The sequence below is a fragment of the Falco cherrug genome, chromosome 17 (genome assembly GCF_023634085.1).
Source record: "Falco cherrug isolate bFalChe1 chromosome 17, bFalChe1.pri, whole genome shotgun sequence".
NCBI lineage: Eukaryota > Metazoa > Chordata > Aves > Falconiformes > Falconidae > Falco > Falco cherrug.
In genome coordinates, this window is record NC_073713.1 from 5,753,208 (window position 1) to 5,765,867 (window position 12,660).

Consider the following 12,660-nt stretch of genomic DNA (forward strand, 5'->3'; position numbering starts at 1 on the left):
CTTAGGAGTATTGGCCGATGAGTAATTATGCCCATTCCTTATCTTCAAGTTTACAAAATGAACATCAGAGCTGGGGTTGCCCACTTCCCCTGTATCACATTAACAGCTACAAATAGTCTTTTTGATCACTCTTCAGTCTAAGGTACCTTCTAATACTTGGAGACCTTGGTTTCTGCAAGTACAGGATGTTGGCAAGACTGTTGCTGCTCCTCTTCTCTCCCTGTCACGTGCAGTTGAAGCTTTTGACCCGCTCTGTACCTATGAAGGTTGGTGGGAGCTGCACAGAGACTGGCTGAGCAGATACTTTGTGACCTGCTTGTCTGTGGAGTGGACTAAGCCAGTCTTGCCTGCGCTGCATTCCTCATTGATGGTCTTCATTATTTAGAAAATTTTGAAGTGTGGTTTGAGTGTAGTTTTCTATCAGTCTTCTCTAAGCACAAGTCTCAGCTGATCTCTTCAGTCTGGAAAGGGGGTCTGGAGAGGCTGTCTAGAGAAGAAATAACTAGAGTAGTTAAAAGAAGCATGCATGACTTTTGTTTTTTTAATGTATTGACTCATTCTGGCGTGTCATATTCCTTAGCCAAATTAATGCCTTGGGTTTTTTTGTGTTCCCCCCCTCGGCAAAGGCTCTAGACCGGTTATAGTCTCTTCACCAGCAAGCATCACTGTGATAGATGGTGGGGATGTTACACTGTCTTGCAATGCCACTGGCCTACCTGTTCCCATCATCCGTTGGTACGACAGCAGAGGACTTATGACCAGCCACCCTTCCCAGGTGCTTCACTCAAAACCGCAGAAACCTCCTCAAGCAGTGTTGGGCAGCGCCGTGGCGGAGCCCACCTACTTCTCCGTGTCTCAAGCGGGCTGGAGCTCCTTGCACGTTAGGAACGTGACTCCTGAGCGTGCCGGGGAGTACACGTGTGAAGCCATCAACGAGCACGGCTCCGTGGTGTCTAAAGCCTTCCTTACAGTTGGTAAGCTTGAATGCAAAATTGCACACTTGGCTCCCTGATTTAGGTGAGAAATGCCTCAAAGTAAGAAGTTAACAGCTGGTAGGTAGTGTGGGTATCCTGGGGAAACAAAACCAACAAGTCTAAGCTGGCTTTGTAGACCAGTTTCTCCCTTCCACCTTAGGCAGAGGAGAAACACCTGTCTGTGACATGGACTTAGCATTCTTATATGTGATAAAACCTATATAAAGATGGCTTTTTTTTTTAATTTCTTGATACTGCTTCTAGGAAAAGACAGTTCTTCTAGTATAAAAGCAAGATGGGAAGGAGAGATTTCCTTTTTCCACACTGGAATATTACGTGCTATTAATAACAGGTTTAAACTCCCCCAGGTTCCCTTCGCAAGAACCAAGATACAGATTTTCAATTACATGAAGTGACTTTAAGTTTCTCGGCTCTTTCAGCATCTTGCCGTAGTAAATTTAGCTGAATGTCCGCGAGATTTATGGTCAGTGGAATTTAGTAAGTGGCCCCATATTTAAAGTTCTTTGTTACCACCAGTTAGAGTTTAAACTCATGTAAATAATAGGAAAAGATGCTTAAATGTTCTCTTGGAGGAAGAAAGAAAGAAGAAACCTCAAGAAAGTGATCCCATCGTATAGTTTTATAAATAAGTTATTGTTGGACCTTGCTGAGTGGAAACAAAACTAAATTATCATCCTAGAATTTGGTCTGTGTCAAACAAAAAAACATCCCACTGCTTTGCCTCAGAATTTTATGGTAGTAAGTTCAATTTTAATGTTTTGTTTATTAACTTTTATCGGTTTCTAAGTTGTACTAGCTGCTGATTATGGTGCGGAGGGTGGTTAAGGCATTTGGTTTTGATATAAAAGTCCGTAAGTAGTTTCTGGGAGCTGTTAAGGTTTTAGAACAGTTCTCAACCATGCCAAAAGACATGCTCAAACATTTAAACGTTTTAATGAACAATTTGTGCCAGGTAACACTTCCGAAGCACCTGAATGACTTAAGCAGTGATTCCAGTGCATTTCTTTGGGAGTAGGATCAACTTAAGCAACTCTTAGCCTCAGCAGCTTGTTCCTGTAATTTGCCTTGTGCAAGCACACAGTAAGAGAACTTACTTGGCTGAAAAATGTCTCTTTTTCTTTTTTTTTTCTTTTTTTTGGCTGGATCTGTTCCACGACATGATTCATTGCATGGTCTTAAAAGCAAGCAGGGCAACTTAAGCTGCCATCATAGTGAGAAACCACCAAAATGTAAAATGATAGCCTTAGGATCCTATACCCATGGCGCTTATTTTAAGGCTTTTTTAGGCAGTTGTGGTGGTTGCATGCACGGCAGTACCTTCCCAGAGTTACTAAACACAGGGTTAATTCTCCGAAATAACTTCATCTAATGGAAATGAAGGAGAAAAACGCACTCCAGGAAGTCTGAATAGCAGGCAGGTTAGTATAAAACAGGAAAAAAAAAAGAGCAGCATTTATTGTAAGTAGGTGATACAGTCGAGAGCAGGCTGAAGCTGTCACTTATAGAAGCCAGGCACCTCTGAGCAGTCTTAGGGTGATTTGAAAGACTTGCCAGGCATGGGTGACTTCACTGATCTGCTGTGTTCAGATTTCCAGAGTGCTTTCCCAGCCTTTGCTAAGGTTTTCGGAGAGCTCATGAGGAGGCAGGATCCTCTGGTTGTTTGAGAAGCAGGAAAGCAATGCCTGGGAATGCGATCTGTTTGCATAGCGGAGGCAAAATACAAAAGTTGCTCTGCTTCCCCAGGGCATGCCAGAGGGTTGAAATCTGCTTCTGTGTTTGCACCCCTGTTTCAAGAAGGGTGTAGAAGAACAAGCATGTGCTTGAAACGCAGCAGATGGGTTCAGAGGGGTGTGGAATGGGTTCTGCATGAGGAGACGCTGAAAAGGTGAGGGCTCTTTACCTTCAAAATGAGGCAGCTGAAGGGGAGACACAACAGTGAGCTGTAAAGTACTGGGGATTATGGAGAATGCACGTAAAAGCTATGAATACATTCTTTCAGTGCCTGAATTTGGGATGTTTGGTCCTTCTCTGGTTGCTGTTGGAGACAGGATTTTGGGCACGTACAGCCATACATCTGACCCAGCTTGGTGCCGCTCGTGTTTCACAGTGGGGCTGGGAATCGAAGGAAGAGGAGTTAAGTCTCAGTGGCTAAAGGGAAAGAGATGGTACTACAAGCACCAGCCAAAAAAAGTTGCATAATGACACAGCAGCAAAGAGAAGTCTGGTGTGTTGGTTTATATGGGTAGCAATTATGCGAGAAACTTAAGCAAAAAGAGCTTAGATCCGTATTGCTTAATGGAAATTGTTACCCGGGGGTTGTTTTCCAAAGGAAAAAAAATACAAACTACTTGCCAGTTCTTGATGACTCCCCTCTCGCAGCAATAAACACGGCAATGACTGCAGGTCTCCTGTCACCAGCCTAAACCACAACTCATTCTCCACGCGCAAGAGTCCGTTTCCCCATGCCAGCAGGCGTCAAACCGTCCTGTGCCCACCCACAAATCCTCTGGGTCCACCACAATGGAGGAGGCAGAAGGCCCACTGCAGTGGATATGGCATTTGTTTCCAATATTAACACGCGGCGGTGCATCCCTTTCCCGCTGCTTCGCTGACAGTCGTAGATACCCTTTTGCTTGGAGATTGTTCTGGGGGCGTCTGACATTTTAAGCAAAACTCCATCTGGCTTTGGGGACGCCCTCCCTGCGTTGTTCCCTTCTTCCTGTCTCCGAATTTTGTGGCATTGCTAAATAAATAGGAAGAAACAAACAAGGAATGCTTGCTGAGAGCGTGTCTTCAATTTGAAAAGAGAACTTTCCTTCCCAGCTTTTTAAAAAGTGGCCAAAAATAGCAGCCACACTTGCTGCTGGTATTTTAATGGAGGTTTGGAGGAATCTGAGTCAGCCAGGCTAACACTGCCTAGGCTTTACATTACCAAGGAATTTGTTTGTTTTGTAAACCAAGTTCCCTTCATTCCCGTCCCCTTCCAGACCCTGGCACATAACATAAACCTACACTAATCTGAAAGGATGGACAGGGCTAAGAACATCTGGCAGTCTTGGTGCTGCAGCATGCAACCTTGAGGAGCTGCACTGGTTCCCAAACGTTCTCATTTTGAGTACTGACATTTACTTGTCCTGGACAATCTCAGATGTCCAACCTGCCACCCCTTTCCTGCCTGGAATGCTGGCAAACCCTGCATCAGCAGAACAGTGCTTTGTTTTGTCTCGCAGCTTCTTTCAAACTACTGATATTACATATATATGATTTTTTTTTATACTAGGAAAAGTAAATAGGATGAAGGAGGCTGGAGGAGGATTTCTAGAAAAGCGTTGGTATTAAATTGCATGTTAGATGTCTGTAAACTGAGTTTATTCTCAGTATAAATTTTCAGATGAAGTAGTAGAGTTGTGCAACTTTCAAAGCTGATCAAAATTACAGCTAAAACCTCAGAAACTGAGGTAGGAGAATGTCGTCTTGTGTGCACGCCAGTTCAGGCCATGAAAAGTTCCTTGTACAACTGTGATTAATTTAAAATTACTCAGTTTGTGTCACAAGTGTAGCTATTTTATTTTTCTCTTTTAACATGCATTGCCACTACTTAATTTATTGGAGACACTAGTCAAACCATGCCTAAAGATGTTGCCTTTCAGGTTTTCTCTCTTTGCTGCTTTTGGGGGTGGGGTGGGGGGGAAACAACCAAGAAACAAACCAAAACCCACTGTGCTGCCCTGAAAAAATAGCTGGCGTGCGAGCGTGCAGCTTGGCACCAGGCTCAGGTCTGCGCGGGCATCTCTTAACTGGCTTTTTGCAGCAGGGCTTGTTTGGAAATGACACTCCTAAATGATTTAGTGTCCACTCTGCAGGGCAAACATACGTCATCCTGAAGATGTAACCAGAGTCCTCCCTTTACAGTTCCTTTCGAAACTGGCACGAAAGCAGAAGAAATGGCTCCCGTGGAGATTGCCCAGAGCGATGAAAGTGAGGGTGATTTTGGTGCAGAAACAGCGTTTTCAAGCTCGCCTCCAACAAAATTGCATTTGGAAGCAGCTGCAACGGAAAAAGCCTCGAATATAGCTGCTCCCCCCGAGGCCCCCATCATCCTCAGCCCCCCGCAGACGCTGAAGCCAGACATATACAACCTGGTGTGGCGTTCAGGGCGGGATGGGGGCTTGCCCATCAATGCCTACTTTGTCAAATACCGCAAGGTAACGTTCCTCCATTGCATCAAAGCTGTGCGCTACGGCAGATGGATTTTCTCAAGGAACCAGTGATTGTTGCAGTGCTGGCATTAACAAGAATGTGGTGTCAGGCCAGAGAGAATATAGAATATAGTTAAACTACAATGTTACCGTGGCCAGGCAGGCAGCTCGTTTTAGGGGTGACTGAAGTTGTCGCAAGGAGGCTGTTCTGTCTAGTTTTAAGCAAGATTTATTCAGCAGCGCCCAAGCTTTCATTTCCTTTACTGTGTCATTAGGGTCTATGCGGAATGAGGCTCCGGGGCATATTGTATGCAACTTCGGCGATGTTAAAAATCCATTTGTCTGAGCAAGCTTGAATCTGGTGGGTACACTTGAGATCAGAAGGGAAGCCAGGCGTTAGCTTAGTATGTCAACAAGCTTGCTCCTCTGCATCCCAAAGACACTCTATTAAATTGAAGTTACCAAATACGAAGTTGAACTAAAACTTCCAAAGCAGAGACTGTCCTTAAAAATGGTGTTTCAACGGTGTGCTCTTTTGATTAAAATGAGAACCAAGCAATGCCTGCGCCTGTTCTTCCAAGCAAACAGTTTTCTGCGTGGCAAAGTTGTTTGGTTTATTTTTCATAAGCTTTGTAATCCTCTACATCCTGATCTTGTCTTAGCCTGGAGCGAATGCTTAGAATTTTGACCTGTTAGTTCCTGAAAACCCAGTGCCAAAGTCTGTTGATACAATTTCTCATCCAAAGGTGGTTGGTTCATATAAGCACTGAAAGCTCTGAATGCTACTTTGACCTTTTTGATGCTTACCCCTTCACTCATAACAACCCTTTCCACCTTAACTGTGCTCACTCGTGTTTCTCAGTAGGGAGTTTACCATGGTGGTTTTTTTTTAGGGTGGTCTCTTTGTGTCATTAAATTATTTTATTGATTTCCCTCTTTTAAAGATGGGGGGGAATAAAAGCCTTAAGAGTGGTCACTTCAGAAGAAAATACTGGAACAAAGACCTCTGGCATAATCTTTGATAATCTGTGGCATTTAGATCTGCCTTCCATGTTTTATTAAAGTCTTATATTGTTTAGTAGTTTATTTTTGGTAGAATCTTTGTCTTTTCCTTTGGGATTTGGGGTAATGTTTTCCTGCGAAGGTCAAGCATTAAGAGACTACCCTGAATCTTCTTTTTTAAATGGAGCTGGTGCTTTCACTGTTAAATTTAAAAGTTTTGGTGGTTTTTTTTTTTTAAAGGAGGAGGAAAAAAAAAAAGCAAACATGCATTAATAAAAAACCCCAAATCTTTGGTCTCCCTGCTGGCTTCTTTTTTCCAGCCTCAAGAAGTAACTAGGACATACTTTTTGTTGCCCATTTTAGCCAATAAATATTTTAAAATGCTTAAGTACAGGAAAAGCTGGGATAGTTCAGGGAACATATCTTTCTCGTTAGGGTGTTGGGTCCAGCCCCTTAATGTCGCACACATTGCCAGCTAAAGGCTGATGGAAGTCTTTAAAATCATTTGATCTTTTGCTGGTTGTAGCCACAAGTGAAGATGACCAGTGCGTGCATCTGTTTAGAGAGGGGGAAAGTAAGTCAAATTTATTGAAGGAGGGCTGTGAAGGTAGTTGCGAAAGTGTTGAGTTGTGGCAGAAGCGCTTGGAGACAATACAGGAAAACATAAGGAGCTCTGGCATGTGGCAGAAGTCCTCTGGCCACGCTTGCGTGTGAAAGTGCTGAGGTATTTGAGCGTTACATGGGATTCCATGAATTCGCTACTGATGCTGAGCTTTCCCTCCCTGTCCTGTGCAGCTGGACGACAGTGTCGGTACAGTGGGAAGCTGGCACACGGTGCGTGTCCCTGGCAGTGAGAACGAGCTGCGGCTCACCGAGCTGGAGCCTTCCAGCCTCTATGAAGTTTTAATGGTGGCGAGGAGTGCCGCTGGTGAAGGCCAGCCTGCCATGCTGACATTTCGCACCAGCAAAGGTAGGTGCAACACAATGTTCTCTGTGTCCTAGGCTTTTGAGAGGACATTTATTTAAGTTACGTCAACTGTATGTTGTCTGCTAAGCCATATGTGAAACGTTCTGCAATTTAGTTGCTGAAGAGCAGCCTCTAATAGCTAAAATAGCTGTAGGCCAGACTTTCCTGTGCATTACCAGGGTTGGTGGTAATTAGAAGCTATTAAAAGCTCGATAATATTATTTTGGGGATGATTATTAAGACTTACGCTGTAAGATCCCACTTGCTTAAAGGAGCTAAGTCGGGGAGCAGCCTGTCCTTGTTCAGGTTTTTCAGAATATCGCAAAAGAAACTCTCTGCACCATCAAGTTTTCATATATCAAAACAGCTTCTGGTTTGCTTTGCCGTGAAAATGTCTCAGCGGATCAGAAGCCAGCTGTTTTGATAGTTGCGTGCAGACAGCAACAAGCATTGCTAATCAAAGCAATGTTTTTTTCTTTCAAGCTTGGGCACTGGTGGCTATACTTTTAAACATGTGAGCAGATATTTTCCATGCTAATGTACAAGGACAAGATTATTGAAAATGTAACGTATTTGTGAAATCTATGGATTCACGATGCACGTAAACAGCCACAGGCTAGCAGTCCGCTCAGTCCAGTGTCCTGGGTCTAGCTGTGGCCAAACACAGCTTCCATAGTACTTTTGTTGAAGCTCTTCCCCTGGTTGTGGATTTCAGTGTGCAGTGTTCACCACCTGTTGTGATTTTGTGATGAGAGAGGGCTTTGAAACCCAGGCAGGAGCTGGTGGCATCACCTCCAAGTGCAGTACTGCAGATGAGCAGTCCCTTATCCACAGCATGAGTGTGCCTGGGCTGAGAGGGGAAGGTACCGCTGCTCTTCCACTGACAAAACTCCCTAATTGCTGTCCTGACTGTTTAGCTTTGTGATTTGGAGCCAGGGCTTTAGTCCCCTGCGCTGTGGCGAGTGATCTCATGGAGCGAGCATATTGTGAGAGGCAATGACTATCTTTTTCTTGGCCGGTCCCTGAGCTGATGTACTGTATATCATATATTTCTTAGAAAGAACATCATCTTCAAAAAACACTCAGGCTCCATCTCCACCGGTAGGCATTCCTAAACATCCCATTGTTCATGAAGGCACAAATAATTTTGGCGTTGTCCTTCCAGACCTGTCTCGACACAGTGGAGGTAAGTATATGGATGGTTTGTAATCCATATCCTAAAAGTTGTGTTGCAAACAGGTTCATCTGAGTTAACTTGTGTTTATTACTGCTCTAGGTGCTTGTATTACCTCTTGTATTTCCTGTTTGTTCCCCTGGCTTCTTTGTTACAGGTGTTTCTCCTCTCTTGTGGGACCTCTATGAACGAGGTCAGATATCTGCTCGATTTTCTGTTCTTCTGTGTGTTTCCAAAGTAAAAGTCCATACTTTGGGACTAACTGAAAGGTTACCTTTTTCCGGTCAGTGAGTTAGTATTTTAAGCACCTGCCTTGATATCTCAGGTTTCCACAGCCACGTTAAGACACCAAGTGGCGGTGCACTTCTTAGAGACTTCAGCATCTCTAATGGACTGTTTGAAACTTGGAATTTAGCAAATGCATGCCCTAATCTACTGAGCATGTAATATTTCCAAGGATTCTATTAGCTGCATGTGTGGTGCTCAAAAAGTTAAGATTTTCAGGTATAAACTGTGCTCTTGCTGCTCATTTTTAAACCTGCAGTTGCTTTTTTGCTAAATACTCTGGTTTTCTCTTCTCTTTCACTTGAAAGATCTAGAAGAAGAGGGAAAATGGGAAATGGCTGTGTCAGAGTTTTAAGTTCTCAAAACAGATTATATCTGTTTTGAATGTTTTCCTGTGGCTTCCCAGGGATGGGCTTATTTCTGATGGCAAAGAAGATACAGCCACTTCCCAGCAGGTGTGATTATTTTTTTTTAGCCTGGTTTCCCATGACAACAGCATGTTTATAGTCCTTTTTCTTACCACCCCAGCCTTTGAACTCATTGACCTGACCCAGGTGAATTTACTCAGGGGCTGAGAGCTCAAAGGTGGCTTGGTATCTAAAATTTTGGGGGCAGCCAAAGGTGTGCAGAGAGCTTTAATAATGCGAGTGAGGAGCTGAGCAGTTGCATGCTGGTGACAGTGCTAAACATCATGCAAGCCACACAGGGGGACACACGTAGGGCTTCGTGCCCCCAAAGCTGCCAGCTTGCTGTTCCTTGCTCAGTTCCTCCTCTCACCAGTGACGGGCTCCGTATGAATGAATACAAGCTAGTTCAGGAAAGCCTTACAGCTCTCATCGGTTGTCGGAATGGTTATAACCAGATTTGCTAACACCACCTCTTTCCGTTCTCTCTGTTCCACTGCTGTCTGTAACTTCAAGTGAGTTCAGTAAGTATATAATTTATTGCATGCTTTGTTTGCTCTTTGTTCTCATTTCTCTGGCAATACAGCACTCGTTAGTGTGGATGAGTTGAAGTCTCGCTGGGTCTGGGGGAATTTAGGGTTTTTGGAAATGATAACCATATTTTTCCTGTTCACTTAGTATGTGTTTCTGATTCCGTGTAGAGATGAGTTGGGGTAGTCCAACAGCGTATCTTTTTTGATGATTATATTGATAAAGTCATTGATTCCTCTGTCTTCTGCTCTTCAAGCATCTCTTCCAGAGGAGTAAGGGGAGTAATTATTAGAGGATGATTTAAGATTCTCCTTGTTAATACACAAAGTCTAATTTAATCATCAGCAACTCGTTTAATCGGTTGATGCAGAAAACAAAGTTTCAGCCGACCCTAATTCTCTTTTAACTGAATTTCTCATTTCAGTTCCAGAAGCTCCCGACCGACCCACGATCTCCACAGCATCGGAATCATCTGTCTATGTCACGTGGATACCACGAGCAAACGGCGGCTCCCCCATTACGGCCTTTAAAGTCGAGTATAAACGCCTGGGTCGAAACAGTGACTGGCTAGTTGCGGCTGATAACATTTCTCCTTCCAAGCTCTCTGTGGAAGTTCGGAACTTGGAGCCAGGTATCAAAAATGGATCTTTTCTTCACCTCAGCTGTTGCTGCTGTTGTCAGTGTTTAGATGACTGCACTCCTGCTGAGAGTGCTGCAACTCTTCGGTTGTTTCATTTTAACTTCTATTTGGATTATCCTGTTTCTGGTTGGTTAGGCGTATTTTTCTTGTGTGGAATAGGAGCTCGTTACATGAATTTGAGTTGATGTCTGGCTTTCTAAGTGGAAAAAAAACCACCCCGCCATAATTTAATACTTATTTGTGTGTAGAGGAGGGTTGTGTATTATTGCTATTTTTAACTTAATTGTCCCAGTAAGCATACAGAATGCAAAAAGAGAAAAATGCATTAATGGAAAAACGTCTGTCCTGACTTCTTCCAGTGTCCAGCCTGAAAGCTCGGGTTAAGGGTGCGAGAGTAGGGGGAACAGATGATGACAGGTGTCTTCTGAAGCATCTTCTCGGTGCCCACCACTTTGTGGTTTACAGAATACCTGAGCTGATGGAGGCATCTCCATCTCTGTGTGTTAATAGCCTTTGGATTTTTCCAGAGTGAATTTCCCTCATCACTTTTAGAAGCTGTTTATATTTCTGATGTGCACATTAGTCTGTGGCAGTGAGTCCTATGTTTTTTCTAATTGGATGTTGTGCAAAAAGCACTTCCTAATCTGTTTAGTCTCTCCTTGAATCCTGTTTCTGGTACTTGTTTTGCTGCAACGTCTACTTTCTTTCACTTTTTTCCCTTAAAAGGAGAAATGTATAGGTTCCGTGTGATTGCTGTGAACAATTACGGGGAGAGCCCACGCAGTGCAGCATCCCGCCCTTACCAAGTAGCTGGATTTACCAGCCGGTTTTCGAACCGCCCTATCACGGGACCTCACATTGCTTATACCGAAGCCATCAGTGACACTCAGATCATGTTAAAATGGACGGTAGGTATAACTGTCTCCTTTCCTTCTCACAGTTGCAGGCCAGTTTTTACTGCTGTGGCTCTTAAAAGTCAAGGATTAGGAGCTGATTGCGGAGTAGAGAGTGGTGGTTCCCCCCTCTCCCCCCAGGACTCAGAGATGATCTTGCTCCTAGAAGAGGACTAAGATACTTCATGATTTTATGGTAGAACTGGACCATAGGCCCCTTGAGCCCTTTGCCCCCCATTTCCAAACCCTTTTTTTCTCCTTGGAGGCAGCCCTGTCAGTCGTTTGCTGCCTTCTGTGCTGTCTCCCAGCTTCCCTCCACCTCGCTCTCCCCTTCCAGCTCCCTGGGGATGCCGTGCACCACCTCCTCAGGTTACACCAGATGTAAGCCCAACTGGCAGCTCCAGTGAAAGGCTACAGCCGCCTTGGTCCACCTGCTTTGGCACAGATATATCAAGAGGCACCAGTGGGCTTAACTCTGTCCAAACCCCTGTTCGTGCCATGAGTTGCGAGCGAGTTGGCTTCGTTTCCTGCAATTCCTGCTGCTTTTGTCAATCCAGGCTGTGATGGCTGGAAGCGGGCGCTGGGTTTGAAACCCGCCGTCTTCCCTCGCATCCAAGTAGAGGTTTCATGTTAGAGAAACGTTTTCCTTTCCCCTGTTACCTCGTCTTTTGTAAACAAGTACTTTAAAGTCCTTATTGAAACCCACAGAAATTCTTTGCTCTTGTTTTGAAATCTAACCCCCAGTATACTTTGGAGGATTTAACGTGTAGCATTCCCAGTGTTAGTTTGCTCTGCTAGCTCAGCCTTAAGAGATGTTAAGGATAATAAACTTAAAATAACCTCTGGTTCCTCAGGAGGCTGCATAACTTAAAGTAAAATATTACCGAGCTGAATTTTAGAGTGACCTTCACTCTTTCTGAAGTGAAAATGATCTTAACTTTTCCATTTCCATTAATCACGCGAGGTTTCAGACCGTTCATGGTCAAACCCTAATTGATGGTTTGGAAAGTGATGTGGGAGGAAAGTGTCAGCCCCAGCTCGGTCTGTTGTCACTGTGCTACCCTCATTTTTTCAACTGCTCGGAGGAGTTCAATGGCAGAGCACTCTCCTGCAACCCTGTAAGAACTGGCACTGAGCTCATCTTATCCGTGTCTGTAAATCCACAGCAATTGATGATCCTCTTTCTGTTGGAGCCTCTGTGCAAACCTCCCCCTACACCTTGCTTGCACAACCTTATTAAAAAAAAAAAACCACATATTTCAAAGTGATAAGATATTCAGTGATGACAGCTCAGCAGGACTCAATTAAAATTTTTCTTCTCTAACGCAGTCTTATAAAATTCTCTTTTAGTATATTACATCAAGCAACAACAACACACCCATCCAAGGATTTTATATCTATTACCGGCCTACAGACAGTGACAATGATAGTGACTACAAGAGGGATATCGTGGAAGGTACGCTGCAGTAAACGCGTATTAAATAACACTGCTCGACGGGGAGGAACATCATGTAGCCATGTTGGCTGTGTTTATATGAAATCTAAACTGCTTTTCCCAAACTAAGTCTTT

At 44.0% G+C, this 12,660-nt stretch overlaps 1 protein-coding gene across 1 annotated transcript in view; it reads left to right on the forward strand.

Moving 5' to 3' along the window:
- The window catches only part of CDON (cell adhesion associated, oncogene regulated), a 54,799-nt gene that overhangs the window by 27,334 nt on the left and 14,805 nt on the right, over window positions 1–12,660 (forward strand). Inside the window, exons 8-14 of the mRNA XM_055728641.1 lie at window positions 627–974; window positions 4,908–5,200; window positions 6,992–7,166; window positions 8,221–8,349; window positions 9,982–10,188; window positions 10,924–11,105; window positions 12,441–12,546. Of these exons, the coding sequence (XP_055584616.1) occupies window positions 627–974; window positions 4,908–5,200; window positions 6,992–7,166; window positions 8,221–8,349; window positions 9,982–10,188; window positions 10,924–11,105; window positions 12,441–12,546 (1,440 nt within the window). The remainder of the gene's footprint in view (window positions 1–626; window positions 975–4,907; window positions 5,201–6,991; window positions 7,167–8,220; window positions 8,350–9,981; window positions 10,189–10,923; window positions 11,106–12,440; window positions 12,547–12,660) is intronic.